This window comes from Nilaparvata lugens, chromosome 10 (assembly GCF_014356525.2).
Source record: "Nilaparvata lugens isolate BPH chromosome 10, ASM1435652v1, whole genome shotgun sequence".
Classification (NCBI taxonomy): domain Eukaryota; kingdom Metazoa; phylum Arthropoda; class Insecta; order Hemiptera; family Delphacidae; genus Nilaparvata; species Nilaparvata lugens.
In genome coordinates, this window is record NC_052513.1 from 11144899 (window position 1) to 11168020 (window position 23122).

General features: G+C 34.9%; 1 protein-coding gene across 1 annotated transcript in view; it reads right to left on the reverse strand.

Moving 5' to 3' along the window:
- LOC111064570 (eIF-2-alpha kinase activator GCN1) overlaps positions 1-23122 on the reverse strand; it is a 113648-nt gene that overhangs the window by 6388 nt on the left and 84138 nt on the right. The window contains exons 37-41 of the mRNA XM_039436620.1: positions 8560-8829; positions 6904-7017; positions 4248-4478; positions 2629-2822; positions 279-490 (exon numbers count right to left, since the gene is read on the reverse strand). Coding sequence (XP_039292554.1) covers positions 279-490; positions 2629-2822; positions 4248-4478; positions 6904-7017; positions 8560-8829 — 1021 coding nt within the window. The remainder of the gene's footprint in view (positions 1-278; positions 491-2628; positions 2823-4247; positions 4479-6903; positions 7018-8559; positions 8830-23122) is intronic.

A 23122-nucleotide genomic window follows, 5' to 3' on the forward strand; every position in this document is an offset into this window, starting at 1 on the left:
GTGAGGACTGAATTCATGAGATAGAAATAAAATGTTTGGTTAGGCTATATGTAAGAGCTCAGATATGTAATCGATAAAGATAAGCATTATGTATCTGATACGGATAGAGAATTATTTTGTGAACAACAAAATCAATGACAGCTATGATCTGCAGCAAATACTCCATCCAATATATCAGTATATATTATTCTATTATTAAGCAATTGATTTGTATTGACGAGGCACATTAAGCAATGATCAAACAATGATAATACGATTGTGGAATTTGAAATACTAACGCAGCAAGTGGTCCATGAGCGTCACATGCCGCTGCTCGGGCGTGAGCCACTGACACAGAGCACCGAGACAGCCGGCCGCAGCGGATCTGGTCACATCTTCGGGATGAGCCAGCATCGCCAACAATGTGTTGTGCACTGCCTTTCGAAGTGGTTCGGACATTTTGTCGCCGGCCGGCGTTGTCACACCGCGCAGCGCTTGCAGCATTGTTTCTCTGCAATTCAAAGAGAACGAGTCAAGAGAATGCAATACAATCATGTAATATAACACAGAAAATAATTAGTAGAATTATCAATATTATTGTAACCATGTTGCCATGGGCGACAAGCCTAGTAACAATTGATGAATGAAGTATATATATGCCACCACATATACACACATTTTAATCCATCAAATACCGCAATGTTCTGCAAGTAATTTGACATTGAAAAATATAACAGTATCAGCGGATGTGACATTAGTAATGTTACTGTAGAGTTTAAAATTAATAACACTAAAAAAAATTACAAATATTTTAAAATGTAATAAATAAATAACAAATAAGTTATGGATTGCATGCAACCCAATCTGACCAGGACCCAGTGTTACAGAATCTATTTTGATACTAAATTTCGTTTTTGTTCAGTAGCGTTTTGGTTTTTTTAGTTTATTTTTAACTTTAGTTTATTAGTTTTCCAATTTGGCTATGATGCCATTTCAAGTATCATCAAGGCACTAGTGAAATATTTTTTAACGGATTATGCTTTCATCTTGTAAGTAGCTGACCATATAAATTGAAGAGCTATTTCAATCAAAATGTACATTATTTTAAGTCAACTCTAAAATGTTTATTATCGTTTTTAATAAGCACAAATATTTATCTACAATTCTAACGTGAGAGTTTATTTTCATATAATGATATAAGAATTAAAAAAATATTATATAATCTACCATGGTACTTTTATGTGCTTTGACAATCTTATTATGAGTTGATAACTATAATAAAATGATGATATTAAAATTGAAAAAACATTATAAAAATTATCATGGTCTTCAAAGGGCTTCAGTGTATTTTGATAATTTTTTGAAGGACTTTTATCACATTATTGTTGACATGTCACGGTTTGGTAAACAACTCTACTTATGTGAAACATAATAAATTCTATCGCACAGAGTATGACGACAGTAGATCAGTAATAAATTGAATTGAATTTACATTCTCAAATAGTTATTTGTGCAACTAGTGCGCAAAGTGACAGTTTGCTGCACCGAAAGAAACCAAGAAAAATGCTCAAAGTAAACTGAAAAATATTTTTTATAAAAATAACATAGACAACAGAGAATATTTATTGTGGTATTGTTATGCTTTTTATTATTTTTATTTATATGAATATCGAACAGTAATCATTTAACCTCAAAATTCTAATTTTATAATGTATAGGCTATTTGCTATTTTTCTCATTTCTTGCTGTTGAAATAATAATTATCAATAGAAAATAACTATTATTTATTATTAAATGATGAGAATTCGTGAATTATGATTATTTAATTGTGATTTAGATGAATATTATTCTTGTTTTGGATTTCTAGATTGGGATTTTATCATAAATATAGGGTAGCCATTGTAATGATTCTTTTCTAAATCTAACCACAGTTATTGTTACCAACTTAATTTTTGTTTTCGTGCACTAATCCTCCATATAACCCACCAACTATTTTGTGTTGCCATGTTGCAAATCTGGAGTGCAGAAAAACTTTTTTCGCCCCACTTGGATGTAATGAGCTGGTTTTCGTGCGTCATATGGAGGCCGAAAATGATTGTTTTCTGACCAGGCCGGTAAAAGTTTTACGGCCCTAGGGCTGTAAAATAACCTTGAAGTCAGCTGATTCTGATTTGATGTGAACGTGTTTACAAAATAGTTTATGAAATGGAATCAGTTTATGCTTCTAGAATTGAATAGGTATTCTGCAATAAGATACTATCATTTTATTTGGATGAATAAAATACAGATAAGATATATATTATAAACTATTCAAATTCGATTTTCAGAAATAATATACACAACATAGCATAACAATATAAACAACAAGTTAACAAAGATAGGATAAAAAGATATCCCATGGTATAGGTCGTTTATGTTCTAAATTTCAAGCCGATGTTTTGTTAACTCAAGCAGCCGACTACTGTCTATTATCAATGTTTTGGCCGGGTGAGAATGTAGTACGGACAGTATGAGAGACTTCCAGCGTCACAAAGCTTCACGAATAAGAACTAATTGGACTATCAGCTTGAGTTAACAGTGAAATGTAGAACATAAGCCATGGGTTATGGCCCTATACCATGGGTTATCTTTTCTGTATGGTGTGACCTACCTGATGGCAGGATCCTCGGCGTTCCTGACGCCGACATGTAGGTCGGTGAAGAGAGGGTCAGCCCTGGTGTGGATGACGATCAGCTGACTGAGTGCCGCCGCCGCCTTGATCCTTACCTGGCGGTTGGCGTCGTTCAAAGCCTTCAGGAACGTCGTCTGCAGTTGCGGCAGGAACTGTTTCAGCATCACTCCTACCTATTCACACAATCAATTTTTCGTCAACTCACACAACGTGTAGAGTACATCAATTTCAAGGGTGAATGCACACAGCAAACATCTTCATCAGACGTTGATCTAATGCAGCCATGAACTCCAATTGTAGTTCTATAATATGGTTCACTTCTGGCGCCACCTTCAAGCAAGAGCAACTTATTTGCTGATAGTCATGACTAATGAGGTCCAATGACAACTAAAAGGCTAGGTGGGATTTTCCCGTAAGGCCCACGAGCGCTAATGCCGCGGCGTTTTTGGCGTTGCGTTAAGTGAGCAATGGTACTTCCATAGTGCCCGCCAACAACGCTGTATATAACTTGCTTCAGTATTACCAACGTCGCGTTAACGCCGCGGCATTAGCGCTAGTATTATTGACATAATATTAGTATAATACACTCATATTGTCAATGTCAGATAAGTTATCTCAATCTTCAGAAGTTAGTGGAATGCTTCAAGAGTAAGTACCATCAACCAAGACCAAGTATGTTTCAGAAGTAAGTGGTAAGACTTTCTTCTTCTGACAAAGTCATATTTCTTCGCTTGAAGCGAATTTCTTCAAATTCGCTTGAAAGCTTGCTTGGTTGCTGGCTAGTTTTTCTATTCAAGTCACAACTGCACACCCAATCTAGACTGTCTGGAGACAAAATTATCAATATTTTCATCAAAAATACAAATTACTTGGACGTAAAACAAATGTGAATTTTTATGGCAATGATAACACAAATATATTTGCCACCTGCAATGGTTTGCACCACAGCCACCTCCGAAATTACCTCTTATTAGAGGTGGCCATAGTAGAGTTCTAACAATTTACGATAAACTGATTCAAAACCATTGATAGAAAGATCGGAGTTTATGCAATCACGGCTGAGGCAAGGCAAGGCAAGCAAGACAAGCAAGGCAATCAAGGCGGAGTGTAATCCGGGTGGCTCCAATTCCAGCTCAAATTAACTTTTGATATCATTGGAACGTTTTTCAAAGCTTTAAAAAATAGACAAAAATTAAAGTATCCGTCATAAAAATTTTCATATCATATTTTTGAGTAAATTTTTGTTCGTACTTCATGACTAAATTATTTTTCATTAACGGTTTTGTTGACTGAATAAATAAATAAATATCCTAGGCAAACAAATGATGAACCAAAAATTGAATATTAAAAATAATGAGCTCAATGCTGGTTAATGGATCTGCCGAGTAGAGCCACTTTGTGTGAAAATGTATTTGACACAATGTTAAAACTTGAACATGTTTTTGTGGCGATAAACATCTTTCCTCTTTCTTTTTCGCTTCCTTTCCCTCTTCCTCCTTTTCTTCTTCATCTTCTTCTTCCTCTCCGTCTTCTATTTCTTACAACCTAATCATTTTATTACAACCTAACCTAATCTAATAATTGGAGTAATAGGCTACCTTGGCGAGTAGTATGGCGAGCGTTTCGAGGACGGCAGCCTTGACACTCCAGTTGAATCGGTCGCCGAGTATGCGAATTAGTGGGCCGGTGATATGCACCACACTGGGCTGCAACGATTGGGCACTCGTCAGTCGGATCACCTCGCCCAGGCCCTGCGCCGCCGCCTCCTTCTGCTCCGGAATGCCGTTCAGGATCGCCTCTCTGAACAGCGGCAGGATCGGCGTTATTCCCTGCAAAACACACACCACCATTAGTAAATATAAATGACAAAATTATTACTCAATCAAGTGTGTATGAATGATGAAATGTTCATCGATTTCAATAAATATTCATTGATTATTTTCTGAATTTGAAACTTAAAAATGTCATAAGTGCTGAAACTAGTTATGTGATGAGGATACTAGTAACTTTTATAATAATTAATCATTAACCATTCATTATTATATATCATTTACATTAATATATTACTCTTCTATTAAATATTCAAGTGTCCCCAAACCGGGTAGTCTATAGGGAACAAAAATTAGAAAACAATATTATAATCGCATTTTGGGATGTTTTAGGGTGGCACTTACTCTTTATACATGTTGTGTCATCGGCTTCGAACAACATTTTATGCGGTCAGGTTTTTGTATGTTCGATTTTTAGTAGTTTATTTTCACTTTGCTGCTATATTTGACGTTAAGTTATTTTTGTATTATTTTCATTATAATTTGTAATTTTCGTTATAATTTTATTATATATATTTTTTCGTTGGAATACATGTCCGTTTACACATGTTTCAAACACTTGTCCTGTTGTTAAACACTCAAAGTTTGTTTTTTCAATACAGAAAAACTAATTTATTACAAATGAACATATCATTTGTGGAAAAGAAATGTCTTTAAAATATCAACGTTATTATGTTCACACTTCACAATATATTGGGTGTTTTGTTTGCATTAATCAAATAATTATGATAAATAAGGAAAAATGAATAAATAAATAAGTAGTATAAATACTATCTGAACTTGACATGCATGACTCAACAGGTAACGAATTACTAGTAACGGCTGCGGCAGTGAATCGGGCGATTATCAGATCATTAGAAGTGATTTATAAATTTAAAATATACAAAATGAAACTTACACAATTACAATTATTGAGAATTAGAATCCCGAAGATGTCCTCCATTTTGCTCCAGGTAGCCCCATTTTGTTGGAAAAGCATGTTTTAGTAAAAAGGATTTACAAGCTTGAGGTTGGAGGAAATTTTTTCAACAGAGTAGAGGTATTCACTGTAAATGAATATTCACTTTCATCCTTAAAAATTTGGTCCTAGAATAGCCCTTGATGAGATTACACAACACACGTGACTTCAACACTGTGAAGCAGCTTTACGTGTACTATCTGTGGATTATGTAATAGTATATTTCGCACCTAGGGCCGAAAATGGGACTTTTCTGGCTCGAAATCGGTTTTCAAGTCCGAGGCCGTAGGCCGAGGACTAGAAAAGATTGAGAGCCGGAAAAAACATTTTTGCCCATGGTGAGAACGTTATTTTTCGCCACACAGGAAAATAAACAATATATATGAGAATAATTGTCTATTATAAGCACTTCCGAAAGCAAAAGTGGAAGGTCATAGCTCTAGCAAATCTGAGGTAATCTGAATATCAAGAAATTGTCCAAGTATTTTTATTTTTTATTCTGATTTGTCTAAATAACCTAAAAGATTATGTTCAATTATATGTAAGAGGTTGAGTTTATACTTTTTATTCTTCCAAATGACAATAAGATGATATTATCATAAATGTTTTGATTATTGAATGATAAACACAAAGAATGAAAAGTTTTTGATCAGCTGTTTTAGCACACTTGAAATTTGGCCAATCTGAATGTCAATGGAAAGTTTTTGATCAGCTGTTTTAGCACACTTGAAATTTGGCCAATCTGAATGTCAATGGAAGTTTAGGTTAGAAGTTCTATCCTACTCTGAAAATAGAATTATTTGAATAGTTTATAATATATATCTTATCTGTATTTTATTCATCCAAATAAAATGATAGTATATTATTACAGAATACTTTATTGAATTCTAAAAGCATAAAATGATTCCGTTTATCCACCATGTTCCATGATAAGCGCTGTACTAGGAGGTTTGAGGTTAGATTCTATTATACTCTGAAAATTGAATTTGAATAGTTTATAATATCTCATTATTTGTATTTCATTCATGCAAATAAAATGATAGTATCTTATTGCAAAAACTTTATTCAATTCTAGAAGCATAAACTGATTCCGTTTCATAAACTATTTTGTAAACACGTTCACATCAAATCAGAATCAGCTGACTTCAAGGTTATTTTACAGCCCTAGGGCCGTAAAAATTTTACCGGCCTGGTCAGAAAACAATCACTTTCGGCCTCCATATGACGCACGTAAACCAGCTCATTACATCCAAGTGGGGCGAAAAAGTGAATATCTGTGGATTTTCTGGTGCCGAATACCTGAATGGTAAGACAGGCCCACCAAGATGGCGGTAGTTTCGTTCCCCTACCACGACAACATTACACTATTTGCAGAGTTTCCAAATAGCCCATTTCACTGCGCACCCGGTATAATTCATGCTCAAAAATAGAATGAAATAAAAATTCTTAAATGAATAAATAATGTACCTTGGGCAAACAGAATCCTGGTAACAAATCACAGCCTTTCATATCACTCATGGCGAACTTGACAGCTTGCCTCACGTCTCCCACGTGAGAGATTTGCTGCTCCGAATCCAGTGTCTAGGAAAAGGAAAAATTGTTTTCAAAATCCATTTGATTGATCAAATTCCAATTCATTTGATAGGAAAAAATGAAACTTTACATGTTTAATATCAAACAAATATAGCCTAAACTATCACACAATCAAGTGGGGAGAAAAAATAATGTTTCATTCTTTTTAATTAAACACATAATTATTGTAAAAATTAAACATTTCAAGCAACTTTGTCAGTCATTCGAAAGTAGCATTATTCTCCCAGTATTTCTCTCCGATGCATGGTATAATATCATATTTAAAAACAATTATTTAAATAGAATTTGACTGACATGGACTACTAAAATGATAATATATATTCAGTAAATATATTAGTTCTATAAAAAATGAATGTATTTTGCAAACGTGAAGTCAAGTTAACAAAAACAGAAATTTTGAATCCACTATACCATTGTAGACCCTTCTTCAAGTTTTGTTGATTCAAGTAGATGTTGAACATGTTTGACTTTTTGATTCAACTTGATTCTTCAATGTAATACAATCATAGAGAAAATATAACATAAGAAAATATCCCATGGTATAGGCCTAGGAGATTTATGTTCCAATTTTCAATGTTAACTAAAGCCGAAAGTATACGTGGTTCATCTCGTTAAGCTATGTGACGCTGGTGGTCTCTCACATTGTGCCGTTCTAATCAGTTCTAAACAGTAATAACAGACAGTAGACGACAGTAATCGGCTTGAGTCAACAAAAACTAGGCTTGAAATTTGGAACATAAACGCCCTGTACCATGGGATATCTCCTTATGCTATCTCTTATCTATGTTATAATCCAACCGACCAATGGGAAAATGAGAAAAACCGTTGTCAGCCAATGTAGAATGTATAAAAACAAGTAAATAGGAAAGTCTTATGCAAGAAAAGTAAGGAGAAACCAATGAGATTAATTGGATTTTTCACTTCGTAATTATAGGCCTATACTTTTGAGGTTGTGAAAACTAATTCGTTGACTTGACTTCAAGATTTCAATATCGCCCATTTAACTCAAACGTTAAAAAAAATCTAGTAGACTTGACCACTTGTAAACCCTACTCTGCTGTTATTAATTTTTGAGACTAATTAGATTTTTTACTTCATAATTTTATATTTTTCACGTTATGAGATCTCGAATTCAAGTAAACTTGACTTAAAAATTGCCCATTCAACTCAAACGTTGTAAAAACTTGAATTAAAGTAAACTTGACCAATGAAAAACTTACTTTACTGTGATTAAATGATAATGATCAGGCTTTTGTGGCTTTGGGCCTTTGTAAGATGATAAATATTCTTGTTGTTTTTTCATGTTTCAGTATTTTTCCTACTTTTTACTTTTCTCTTTACAAACTCACAGCTAGCGCACAAGTCTGACCTTGCTGGCTGTGCCAAAACATTAAGATTTATTATAATTTACATTTGTCTTATGTATTTTGGAGAAATAAACATTTTCTTCTTCTTTTAAATAATGAATTTGAATTGAGTTGAAGATTTATTTCTTTATTAATTAACAAATCAAGTAGCCTCTGCACTGACCCTGGTGACGGCAGCCAGCGTCTCCCAGCTGGTGATAAGCACCTCGCGATCTTCATCGGTGAAAAGGTGAATGAGTCCGCGCACCAGCATTGGCACATACTGCGAGTAATCGGCGCGCGAGTGCGAGCAGAACGAGCACAGCAGTGTGACGGATGCGCGCCGCATCTCGACGCGCTCCGAACGCGTCACCTCCATCAGCTGGTCCATGATTGCACGAATGCCCACCTCGTCTGTCACAGACAACACCACTGCTTGACAGTACTCTAGCTCCTGCAACCGCAAACCACACCAAACAAATTCATAAATAACGCATTTAAGAGCAAAAGTAACGAGAAAAAACAAAACACATGAGACATCAATAAAAAAACTATCTCAATTGTCCAAATATTTCCTTCATATTAACCCACTAGCCGTCAGGCTCGCTTCGCTCGCCATATCCGTCTAGCCAGGGGGCTCCGCCCCCCTGGACCCTCGACTGGGTCGTCCAAGAATGAGATCATTTTTCATTTGAGCATTTTTATCATATGTTAGGACAATCCAGTCGGGGGTCCAGACTAAACGTCTGGCTAAACGGATATGGCGAGCGAAGCGAGACTGACGGCTAGTATTATAATATTCCCAGGATTGAAGTAGCAGTGCCCAATCAATTTTTCCGCGATAAATGCATTTAAATCTTCAACTTGGTGCCAACCTAACAAAGTCAACTCAACTTAATGCCAACCTAACAAAATTATTAATTTAGTTGCCAGTTAACAACTGTTTCGAAGAGGTACTCTATCTAGATTATAGTTCTATAGTAACATATGATATGGAAATTTCAATTATAATTAAGAGATTGGGGGAAAAAGAATATACATGCTAAAAGACGAACTTTAAACCCTTAAAAACAACCCTTAGAGTTAAAATATTGCCAAAAAATTTCTTAGTGCGCCTCTAAAGGGCCAACTGAACATACCTACCAAATTTGAACGTTTTTGGTCCGGTAGATTTTTAGATATGCGAGTGAGTGAGTGAGTGAGTGAGTCAGTCAGTCAGTCAGTGAGTGAGTGCCATTTCGCTTTTATATATATAGATTCAATGAAGACAAAAAATATGCTATTGCGCAACTAAATAAAGCTAGTCAAGACAAGACTAGTCACGTTTAATCACAATACTTCACATAGTTTCTTACGAAGACACGTCTAATTGCAATGACTAATCAGTGTGAGTTGCGTCACAAGCAGCTATGTGAAGTATTGTGACTAAACGTACCTGATCATGTCTTGCCTTGACTAACTGGTGTGCGCCTAGCCTTAGCGAAAGCAGAATTTTCGCATTGTGTTTATTTAATATATTTTTCATTTACACAGCCTGGATCACAAAATCCTCATCGTCCTCCCGCTTAAATCCACCCCTGGACCCCATCCAAGTCGAAACGGCAAGGGGTTTCGTGAAACGAATATACTCGTATACTCGTATACTCCAAATCAAGGTTTGTGTAAATGTCTAAAAAGATTCTTCAAAATTTCAATTTTTCTGAAAATTTGACTGCTTTTTGAAAAATTGTAACTAAGCAGTCTAAGAAGATAGAGAGCTCGGAATAATTCCATTTAATATTTATTATTCGACATTATTTTATTATCTAAAAAATGGCAGGAGTGAGTTTTTATGTCCGTTGGCTCGATTTGGCAAAAATCGCAGAAACATGTATAAGAAAAAGAAAATCCAAGGTTTCTGGGGCATTCTGTAAGAAGCTCCAGTGATAGAAGAGCCGAAAAACGGTCTTGAAGAGTTGAAATAAAAATTATATTTTATTCGTCAAGAAAATAGATTTTTCAATGATTGAATAGTAAATTTTCATAATTGAGATGAAATATTTTGTTAATTAAATGTCTGTTATAAAACGATCTGGCAACGTTGCAGAGCTGGAAAAGTATAGCACTATATGCTTTGTCCAATGGTAGACAAGGATAGCAATATTAATGTTGATCAATGACTGCAATTCAAACGGGGACCTAATTATAGTTCCTAGTTACTTCGTACCTGAACTGAGTTCACTATCGTGAGATTAATTTATCCTTTGTGAGGGAAGAAGAGGAGATAATACGAAGGGATTTGGGGGGGGGGGGATAGGGTAGGTTTGACTAGTTAGGTTAGGGAGCATATTGGCCAGAAGTTAGGTTAGGTGGTTTTATTGTGAGGCTGCTAGGTTAGGTGGTTTTATTGTGAGGTTGCTAGGTTAGGTGGTTTTATTGTGAGGTTGCTAGGTTAGGTGGTTTTATTGTGAGGTTGCTAGGTTAGGTGGTTTTATTGTGAGGCTGCTAGGTTAGGTGGTTTTATTGTGAGGCTGCTAGGTTAGGTGGTTTTATTGTGAGGCTGCTAGGTTAAGTGGTTTTATTGTGAGGCTGCTAGGTTAGGTGGTTTTATTGTGAGGCTGCTAGGTTAGGTTATTGGGATCGTTGGCAAGATGGTAGGTTTGGTTATGACGTCACATAACGGATGTGTGCTGGATCTGTCAGTTCCATCTACTACTATAGAAAGTCTGTGTGATAAGTCCCAAAATATAAATAAGCAGTCAGCTGGATGATAAGATACTACAATGTTTTTAGGCACTTTCAAATTTAATCCAGTTATATCGTCGAGCTGTTATAAGCAAACGAAAAGAATCGTCGAGCAAACCCACAAACACAAATCCAAAAATAGACAACGATTCGTGGCACTTGTCAACCCACGATAGGTCTACGCTTGTTCAATTACTCAATTTTTCAAGTAATACTACTCGTCGTAAAAAATATAAATGTATGTAATATTTTGAGGTGGTGCAGCATAAAGTCAAGTAATTAACCCTAAATCCTAAAACAAACAAACCAAAAAAGTTTGTTTAGTTTTACATTTAAATCAATGGTTTTCTAAAATTCTTCAAAACGAAGTATTTTGGTTCAAATTCTAAACGACATTGATGAGTTTTCAAATTCTAATCAGGAGCAAGATATGTACTCTTTATAGTACAGGTTTACATAATAATATCACATACGGTAGGCTACCTCACGTGAGATGAATCAGAAGTGGCTTATAAAATTGATAAGTTTGAACACAATATAAAATTCCGCGAGCCGAATATATTTAATCAATGTGGGAAAATATGATAAATTGTGAGTATTCAACGGTATTATGGTTAAGATTTTATAAAAATTGACAAATACAATAACTAACCAGAGTCGATATCATTTTTATAAGATTTCGAATAAACATTTTGAGTTTATTCACACTACCTATAATTTACCCTCTGATAAAAGTAACCAAACTGAACTGAAGTGTCAGTTAATTTCTGGACCAATAGAAACGCAAGAAATTTAAACTTGCATCGGTAAGAGAAACGTCATCAAAGTTATTCGGGAAGAATTTGGTTCGAAAACTTGAAACCACTTCTCAGTGTATATTTTATACAGGATATATATCAAGATGAAAACTTTATTACAACGACCCATAAAATCTTTCTTCGCTTTACACGAAAATGTTGATAGAAAACTAATTTTGCTTTTGGAGGTTGGTGGAGATGTAGGATGTAGGTTGGTAGCACTGGCTGCTGCTATTGTATGTTACGTAATTTCGTAATTTAATTGAGATTTTCAATTGTTTACGAAAGTTTCACCCTCTATTAAGTTTATTTTGTGACATTTTATGGTTTGATTGGAAAGTGAGGAGCTAAGTCTGTAGATAAATATATAGCCTAGCACTTGAAACTTCACAAAGAAAATTCCAATTCCAACCTCAAAATAAAAATTGAAGTTGGTCAATTTTTAAAAGTAGGTACGTATATTTTATCATTCGATTATTACTGTATCCACTGGACTTTCTGAAAACAACGAGAATTACCAATACCTACTATTACTTCAGGCCCCACAACTGATCTCTAATAAACTATGACGTCATCACATGTAGATCCATGATCTACTGGCGGTAAGCAAGCGAAATAAGAGCGCTGATGCTTGTTATCACATCTGATATGGTAATCAACAAAATTAGAATAAATTATTACAAATTCAATTTTCAAGGTCTTCCATTTCAATGAATATGGTTTGTTTATCATTCTTCTAATATTCGTTTGTGAAAAGTAATAATGAATTTGGGGTTTTAAATCATGGGATACTGTTGTGTACCTAATTGTTGCGGGAATTATAACAAGACTCAAAAAGTTTCGATCCGTGCGGTATTTTCTTTTTCGAAAGATGTAACTTTGAAACGAGAATGGATACGAGCGATAAGAAGAAAGAACTTCAAATCTACAAAACAACGGGGTTTACATGAAGTCTAGAAGAACAGTGTTAATAAAGTGTGAGTGGAAAATTAAATTGAAGTGTGAAAGAACAGCGTAAATAAAATGTGAAATAACAGTGTAATTAGAGTGTGGAAGAACAGTGTAAATAAAGTGTGTGAAAGAACTTTATTTGAACTAATAAATTAAAAAGTAAATGCAAAGTGTTGGAACTGTCCATAACATCATAATATTAAAGGTTTTTCCTAACTGAAAAACAGTCTCCTGATGGGTTTCTTTGTACTACAGATTTATTGTAGGAGCCTCTTTCCCAAAAAAGAGTTAGATCAAATTTGGTTTATCTTTGATTCACCTCTCCTTCGATTCTGATACAGGCTATTATTAAGTATTCTTGGTTGAGATGAATTTATCAATAGCTATATCACTTGATATAGCTATTGATAATTCATCTCAACCAAGAATACTTAATAATAGCCTGTATCAGAATCGAAGGAGAGGTGAATCAAAGATAAACCAAATTTGATCTAACTCTTTTTTGGGAAAGAGGCTCCTACAATAAATCTGTAGTACAAAGAAACCCATCAGGAGACTGTTTTTCAGTTAGGAAAAACCTTTAATATTATGATGTTATGGACAGTTCCAACACTTTGCATTTACTTTTTAATTTATTAGTTCAAATAAAGTTCTTTCACACACTTTATTTACACTGTTCTTCCACACTCTAATTACACTGTTATTTCACATTTTATTTACGCTGTTCTTTCACACTTCAATTTAATTTTCCACTCACACTTTATTAACACTGTTCTTCTAGACTTCATGTAAACCCCGTTGTTTTGTAGATTTGAAGTTCTTTCTTCTTATCGCTCGTATCCATTCTCGTTTCAAAGTTACATCTTTCGAAAAAGAAAATACCGCACGGATCGAAACTTTTTGAGTCTTGTTATAATTCCCGCAACAATTAGGTACACAACAGTATCCCATGATTTAAAACCCCAAATTCATTATTACTTTTCACAAACGAATATTAGAAGAATGATAAACAAACCATATTCATTGAAATGGAAGACCTTGAAAATTGAATTTGTAATAATTTATTCTAATTTTGTTGATTACCATATCAGATGTGATAACAAGCATCAGCGCTCTTATTTCGCTTGCTTACCGCCAGTAGATCATGGATCTACATGTGATGACGTCATAGTTTATTAGAGATCAGTTGTGGGGCCTGAAGTAATAGTAGGTATTGGTAATTCTCGTTGTTTTCAGAAAGTCCAGTGGATACAGTAATAATCGAATGATAATTTATACAGTAGAGCCTTGATAATTCGGACTTCGTAATCTTCTATAATTCGTAGTCCCTTGAAAAAACGTCTATAATTCGTAGTAAAGCCATGCATTTCTGTTTCCTCGATAATTCGTAATAAAATCGAGCGCTGACTTATCGTCGACCTCTAATTCGTAGTTTTCTATGCACAAAATCTCATTAACACGCGAGTAGTGGCACGGACTTGCAGAACGTCAGTGGTCACACTCACCCTTATGGCTCCCTAGACTATAAACAGTTGGTTTTGACAATGCTCTTTCAATATTTATTAATTTCAAATCTTTCTCAACGTGTTGAGATACATTTCTCAACATGTAATACATGGAGATTCCAAAAATACATACTGCAAATTTATTGTTAGAATTTATCATTTTTATGGGATAAAATAATTGACCGAGCGAAGTGAGGTCTAAGATTCAAGTCGACGGTTTGGCATTTCTCTTAATGTTTGAATGTTTATATGTTTATATATTTATATATTTATATATTTATATATTATATATTTATATATTTATATATTTATATATTTATATATTTATATATTTATATGTTGCGCATTTACAACGAAACGCGGTCATAGATTTTCATGAAATTTGACAGGTATGTTCCTTTTTAATTGCGCGTCGACGTATATACAAGGTTTTTGGAAATTTTGCATTTCAAGGATAATATAAAAGGAAAAAGGAGCCTCCTTCATACGCCAATATTAGAGTCGATATATTTCATCTGTAGAACAACTTTTTTGACGACTTTTAAAAAAATCATTGAATTTCACAATTTACACAATGGAAAAAGTACTCTGAAAACAATTATATACACATATACAGTAGTCTGATCGTAGTTTCAAATATGTTGCCGCTAATCGTCATTCTGTTATTCCCCTAAATTATTCTCGTTTGAAAATGAGGCTTTCAGTTCAATGAGCAAGGAAAGTTATGTGAGTGTACCACACCAGATTTTTTAATTGCGCGTCGACGTATATACAAGGTTTTTGGAAATTTTGCATTTCAAGGATAATATAAAAGGAAAACGGAGCCTCCTTCATACGCCAATATTAGAGTAAAATTCATACTATAGAATTATTCATCATAAATCAGCTGACAAGTGATTACACAGATGTGTGGAGAAGCCAGTATGTGTGGAGATATTGCTGTATTTCCATAAGGTATATAGTTTCAATCAGGTACTTACTTGTGGATGAGAATACTGCGTGAGGTCTACTGTTCACAGAACTACTAGTCTACTCATGAATGGAATGAATATACCTTCTTTATTTGACTCATTTTTCGACATCTAGATAGAATAAAAAGATAATTAAAGTTTAAATCAGAAGATGGAATAAAAAATAGGAGGATAATACCTATAGGCCTACTGTATATTGAAATTAGTCAACGTTCATTCTGTCATCCTCAAACTGTTCAAGGACTCAAACTGTTCAAGTCAAGATTGTCTAGAAGACAGTCACAGCGAGGATGAGCTGCCAACCTTGGAAAACGAAAATTCCCAAAGCTACATACAAAAGTTACAATTGTGCGGCAATTTGCCGCGGGCTCGACTACTCGCGTGTTAATTCGTATTGTCTGAATTTTTCCATTTACCATGGAAGGGGGAGATAATATTACAGTGTACTATGCTATCGCTCACTAACTCTCCAGACAAGAGGTCTTCAAGATGCTAGGAACTTTGGGGCCAACACTTTTTGGGGCTAATATTTTTTTGAAATAAAGGAAGGACTTTTTGGAATATAAGAGAGGTTGGCTCTTCGCAAGTAGAATCAGGGGTCTCCAACAGGTGGACAACACAAAGGTGTTGAACACATAAAATTAGCATTCAATTAGAGTTCAGTGACAGAAGCGTGTGAACCAGTCTTAAAGAACCTATCTGCTGACTGTGGTAAAGTAGATAATCACCAGCTGTTTTTTGTTTACCTACTTATCTATACTACATAACTACATATCTTATTTATGTGTAGCCATGACAACCAAGTGCGGCACTTTTTTAAATTAATTTTATCTACTTGAAAGCTTCATCTCGCTCTTGTGATTTTCGCAAACTAGCGTGACTACAAGGCCTTTAATATACAGGGTGTCCCAACAAGGTTGTAACAGCCGTTGACCATAGACTCTTCACAACATTTCTGTTAAAAAATGATCAGTAAACATTTTTCCTATCGACCTTAGTTTTCGAAATATAGAGATTTTTCGATATTTTCAGAATATGCCTACTTTCGGTCATTAAATACTCAATAACTCGAAAACTACTGGTCGAATTTTAATTTCAAGGGTAGTGTTGGAAAGAGAAAAACATTTCAAACAAAATTAATGTAATTTTATCTGTTGTTAGGTATTTTGTAGTTTTTTATTAGGGCTTAAACTTGAAAAAATGCTATTCTTCAAATTCAAAGTCAAATTACCGATTCTTCTCGATTTTTCTCCGGGTAATTATAGTGGTTTCAATATTTCAAAAACTTCTCCATTTCATAAGCTTTCGAATGAGTATAAATTGGAAAAGGTAAGTTCCACGATAAAGTGTTCAAAACTGCTAATATCTGGAATGAACACCTTCAAAATAAGGAATTTCAAAAACAGCATGCATCAAGTGGTGTTCCTAAAAGGGTGAAATCACCTGATTATTGCATTATTTTCTGTAATACATAGCCTAAATCCTATATAAAATATTAATCAAACATTTTCACAAGATCCAACAAAATTTATTCATAGAATAATAATTCAAAGTCGATGAATGACAGAATTAAAAAAACTGATGGGAATTATTCAGATGGTAATCAAGTCATATATCATGCTCACTGCTTACATGAATTTAAAATAGCTTGTTGCATTTCTGTTTATGCAACTTCTGCTGCGTTTCATCAAGATAATCTCACTTCGTTGGGCCATGTCTTCATTACTTCAAAACGTCAATCGAATTCTGAGAATCAGTTCCTACCTGGTCTCAACAGGTTCTCTGTAAACTTTACTTTTCACAACCCCCCAAAAGAAGAAGTCTATTGGAGTAAGATCAGGTGAGCGTGGTGGCCAAATTACGGGTCCACCTCGGCCAGCATAATTGTTATCAGGCCACCCACGGACGTTTCTAGCATAATGAGGGAGGTAGCCATCCAACTGGAGCCACATATTCTGCCTCAAATTGAGAGGCACGTCTTCTATCAATTCGTGAAGCTCATTGACCAAAAAGTCCATATGAACTTCACCATTCACTCTTGCAGGGAGAATGAAATGATGTATGTGTATTGTGGAAATTTACAGCACCAGTTCTTGTAAACGTACTTTTATCTGTGATCTGTCAATAACATTTTTGAAACACAATCTTGTGCTAAGATCCAACGGCAAAACTGCATCCTTGCTGGATCGAGGATTCTGCTCGAAATACTTTAGAATAAGATTCTCAAAAGCTTCAGAAATTAAGATGGGCCTTTCGTACCTTGAAACTGATCCTAAACCCTTACTATCTTGACATCTGTCAATCTTAAAAACGTGTTATGAGATGGGTGTTTTCGGTCAGGAAGGCGTCTCCTGTATACTCTCTCTGGTCTGCCTCTCTTGAATTGCATCCACACTCTCCATACACCAATAATATGTTCAAGTACTCAATCAAGATAAATTTCATGATAATGAACGCGAACACTTCTCTACTAGACAAAGTTGATACATATCAAGTCAATTAACTGGAAAGAACACTGAAAATATCCTGAAACATACACTTATTGTTATTTTATTCAGGATTTATGGTACAGGAATTAATACAAGTTATTGAAAAAGTCATATCATTGTAGAATGTTGAAATTTTGGTTAAAACTTGTGAATATTGCAGAGAGAAATCAGGTAATTTCACCCTTAGGATCACCACTTGATGCATGCTGTTTGTGAATTTCCTCATTTTGAAGGAGTTCATTCCACATATTAGCAGTTTTAAACACTTTATCATGGAACTTACCTTTTCAAAATTATACTCATTCGAAAGCTTATGAAATGGAAAAGTTTTTGAAATATTGAAACCACTATAATTACCCGGAGAAAAATCGAGAAGAATCGGTAATTTGACTTTGAATTTGAAGAATAGCATTTTTTCAAGTTTAAGCCCTAATAAAAAACTACAAAATACCTAACAACAGATAAAATTACATTAATTTTGTTTGAAATGTTTTTCTCTTTACAACAATACCCTTGAAATTAAAATTCGACCAGTAGTTTTCGAGTTATTGAGTATTTAATGACCGGAAGTAGGCATATTCTGAAAATATCGAAAAATCTATATATCTCGAAAACTAAGGTCGATAGGAAAAAAGTTTACTGATCATTTTTTGTCAGAAATGTTGTGAAGAGTCTATGGTCAACGGCTGTTACAACCTTGGTGGGGCACCCTGTATATTAAAGGCCTTGTTGTCACGCTAGTTACTATGTACAAAAATATCATCCAATGTTCAATGAGTTCCTAGTTTTCGAGTAGAATTGCTCAACTATATTTCGGGTACTGCATGGCAGTTATCCATGATCAATCTTCGATCCCCAACGCGATCTTCTCCATCATCATGCAACGCTTTGCTTCGTTCCAACATAATTCATTATGAACAATGTGTGTTCCTGAACTTACTATAATCATTTGTGAGTAATATCCTTCATTTTCTTCTGTGGACTTGTTGCAAGTGTTCATCGTGAAATTTGTAACTGTGCTTTGTCTAGCATCCAATCTACTAGTGGTCCAGCCACAACTGGAAAAAGTTCCTGTTCTTACAAACTTTTTCACGGCATCTCTGTCTTCTTGAGAAAATCTGCTCCTTTGATATTTCCTATTGTACATCCAATTCTACTGGGGTCCACAGACTGATTTATGTTCGCTTCTCTGCCAGCCTCCAATTGTGAATCAGGGTTACAACTTGTAAACTGCATTCGATCTATATCTTACAAATGCTCTATCTGTGATTATTCAACCACAAATTAGTTTTCTGCATCTTGAACTGTTTTACACGTCCTGAAGACTGTACTACTTCCGTCAAAATCAAATTGACATTCCATGTTGGTTCATACGATCATCTTCGTTCTTGGCTGATTCCTGGATTTGTGCAATTTCGACAACTTACTTGACATCAAATTCTCAACGATCAATCTCTGATGTGATTATTTCGCCATCTACGACGTCCATTTTGAAGGGTGCCTTCCAATCATAAACATTTTGCCAACTCTCCTGAGTTCCAGCCAAATTTTGCATGGGCAAAATTTTCATTCCTGCAGCATTCGTAAGATGAGTAATTTGATCAACTGTTAGTTGATATTTTCCTTAAATTTTTCTTTGCGTCATACCACAATAAATTAATTGAATCTAAACCAACCCTAATCAGAAAAGTAAGGTTAGATTCCCGTAAACAATTTCTAAAAATCAAATCTAAAATCATAACCTAAAACAATACTGAATCTCAATTGTTTATTATTGATTTGATAACATCAACTTATTCTTTTACATGTTCTGAATCATAAATTTAACCATAATTTTTATCAATACAGTATTCGTTCCCATTTGTGGGTACTGGGGTAGTTTTTATTGTAATCATTCTTTTCTAGTACCTACTCAATGTACTCTAAATTCTGTAACTGATACGCAGTTATTCAATTGATTTGTTTTTCGTTTTCTAATCCATTGACAAATTTGAAACTGAGCCTTGTTGTTGCTCAATGTAAAATAATTCATTTTCAATTTGAATTCACTAATTTGATTGACTGACTATGTATTCAGCCTTCTTGTTTTGTTGCTCCCACAACGGTGTATTTCGATGTCAGATATTTCTAGTGATGCTTCAAGTTACTTACTAGGCTTTACCGTTTAAGGTCCCTTACCTTTGTTAAAAAGAAATCCCTGAATATAGTGTGACATTTCTACTTGAATCTGTAGTATTCCTTTCAAATACCAATTTCATTATTTCTATCAGCAGTACCGCATTCAAACGCAACCAGTCGGCTGCATACTATTGTAACTTACCTTGACCGTACTGCACCAGTCGGTAGTATTTTTTACCTTTTCTCATATATCATTTTTATTAAGCAGTCGGTCCGTATTTGGGTAACGGCCGATCGGTCTAGGGTTTATTGTCTGAATCTTTTCAATAGTAAATCATCTTTCTTAGGCTAGTTACATACACATCGATTTTTGGTCGTACGATATTTTACCGTCCTTATAAAATTCTATTAGATTGAACAGATGATTTCAAACATATGATGTTTGCCAAGTTCCGTTTAATCTCATAGAATTCATAGTGACGACAAAATATCGTACGACCAAAAATCGATGTGTGTGTAACTAGCCTTATTCTATGTGTGACTTCTTGGGGAAACGATAAATAAGATAACACACAGTTGTTTTTTAAACATCTTATTTATTTGTTCTTACAAACTGTCCGCACACCAGAGCAAGAAACTTGAATTTACAACTCAAGTTTTATTCCTCAAAAGCCACAATATACTTTGAAAACAAACGTTCAGGTTCATACATTTTTTGAGACAAGCGGGCAGCACGATCATCCAGCTCCTGATCTGGTCTCCGCAAGTACCGTGATCAATGACTCTTCGGTCAGACAATCAACTCCTCTGTGCACGAATAAGTTGCCATCCACTCCTGTCAGTTGTAAGGGTATTTATTCACCTCAACGAATAATGTGCGATATTGGTGTCAACACAACAACAGCAAGATCAGTCTCAAACAATTAATCTCTTAGCTTGCGTGCAATAAAGCTTCTCCAGCAGCGTGATGAATTATGATTGCGTTTTCACAAGACTTAAAAATGCAAATTAAATATCTTCAGAAACAAGTTGAAACACAGAGGGAATAAATCAACTCAGTAACGCTGGCATTTGAAAGAGAGAATGGAGATGTTAGAAGTCAGCTAAGAGCAATGTGAGTGACAATTGAAACCTTGGAGGCTGACAACAATGCTCTGAGGAATGAGAACAGCTTGTTAAGAGATAGCACTAATAAATGTATTAATAAAAATAAGCACTTGAGTTATAAATCCAAGAATAATGGTAGCAAACAAAACAAGTCGAATAATGGAACTAAACCAAATCAAAAAAGCATTTCAAATTCAAATGTCGATAGTAATGCTGTAGTTTCAAAAGAGTGTGAACCCAGCCCAGTCACTACTAATCTCACGGTTCACCACTACACTGACAGCCAGGATAGAGATGTCGGAAGACACTTCAAGAGGAAAAGCAACTTGAATTTCACTTCATTTGTGAAGGGGCCAGGAGCCAGGTTTCGTGATGTCATGCCGGATAGATTGACAGACTTTGGCGGGAATGATGTGTTGGTGATTCAAGGGGGTACCAATGACGTCAGTAGAAATGAGGCGAAGGATGTTCTGATTGCTTTACTAAAGTCTGGTGGCTCTCTATGGAACCAACGTCGTCGTGATTTCGATTCCATATCGCATCAATTTGGCGGATTTGTCTTACGTCAACAAACTGATTAAAAAGACTAAAATTGCTATGAAGAAAATATGTAATCTGTTTCCTAATTGTAGGTTTATTGATATGAGTCATTTGGGGAGGAGATTCCATACAACTCATGGCCTACACCTCAATAAGTTTACAAACAAATTATCAGTGATAGTGTTGTCGAGTGCGTGCAAAGTAATTTCATAAATACAAATTCATATTCTGCTATTCCACTAAATAACTCTTGTTTACTTTAAACTGCCTCGCATCGGAGAGGACCTCATCCAATTCAGATTTTAATCAGTTAGTCATCTCTGATTGTAATTATCCGCATACCTCCCGTGTGACAGGGTCTGAAAGTTTTGAGATAAATAATACTAAAGCTTCTAAACACCACAATACTTCTATCTTGAATTTAGCAATGTTCATCTTGACAATCTGACACCTTCTTACTCACTCCCAGGTACTAATGTGTCTCAAAATGTGAATGATAGAATCTCAGTTTTACACCAGAATGTGCTACACTTGCCTTCTCACTTGGACTTGTTGAGAATCAAAGTTAGTAGACAGAAGGTTGGTCACTCATCTATAGTATTTTAGTTGAAATGCAATTGGAGTGGGGGAACTGCAGCCGTGACGTAGGCTGTAGTACAGAGTAGGCAGAATATCGCATTCTTGAAAATCATACGGTGACGTATAGTCAAATTATATAACACAAACATTTTCTGACATGCAAGGTTTCTGTTTCTGCTTTACAATAATTATCAAAACATTTGAATAATACAAGTATTTTGCCATATAAAAGCAAAAACCCCACCTCCTAACCTTACCTTTCAAATCATTAAGGTTTCTTCATCTTCTAGGTCGTGTTTATATTTTGAAGTTTGGCTATACATCAGCTTGTGAATTTCGGGGATGAGATATTTTGATTCTCGTAGAACATGTGCTCGATACCAGCATATATGTTCAGTGCATTTATATGGATGAAATTCTTCGGATTTATTGGGATCGGTTTATCGGATTATTGCAATGCATTGGTTTATCAAGATTTTTTATGGGTTAATCTGAAATTATAATAGTATAACGTTGTCTACTAACGCTTTTCCAGCTTATTAACTTTTTCGTGACACGTTTTTAGATTCTTGAAAAACTTTCAACTTAACTTTATTCATATAAGTTGAATGAACTTGAAGTATTTAACAGCATCATTAGAATCAGTGATTCAATCGCTATAAGTATGGAGAATTTTTAAGTTTTAGGTCAATCTTGAGGGGATTAAACGACGATGTATTTGAAGATACAGTGAATAAACTGTATGCTCAGTGTGGTTACTCTATCACTTTTTTACTACACGTGACGTCACGCTGGCGTTTCCCCCACCACTTCGAATCTTTCACCTGTGAGTGATCAACCTTCTGTCTACTAACGTTGGTTGAGAATTACCTTGGAGGAGCTAAAGCCTGAGATACGGTATTAGTTATCTCTGAGCATAAAATGACAAGAGGCTGAAATATCGCATTTAAATGTACCCCATTATCA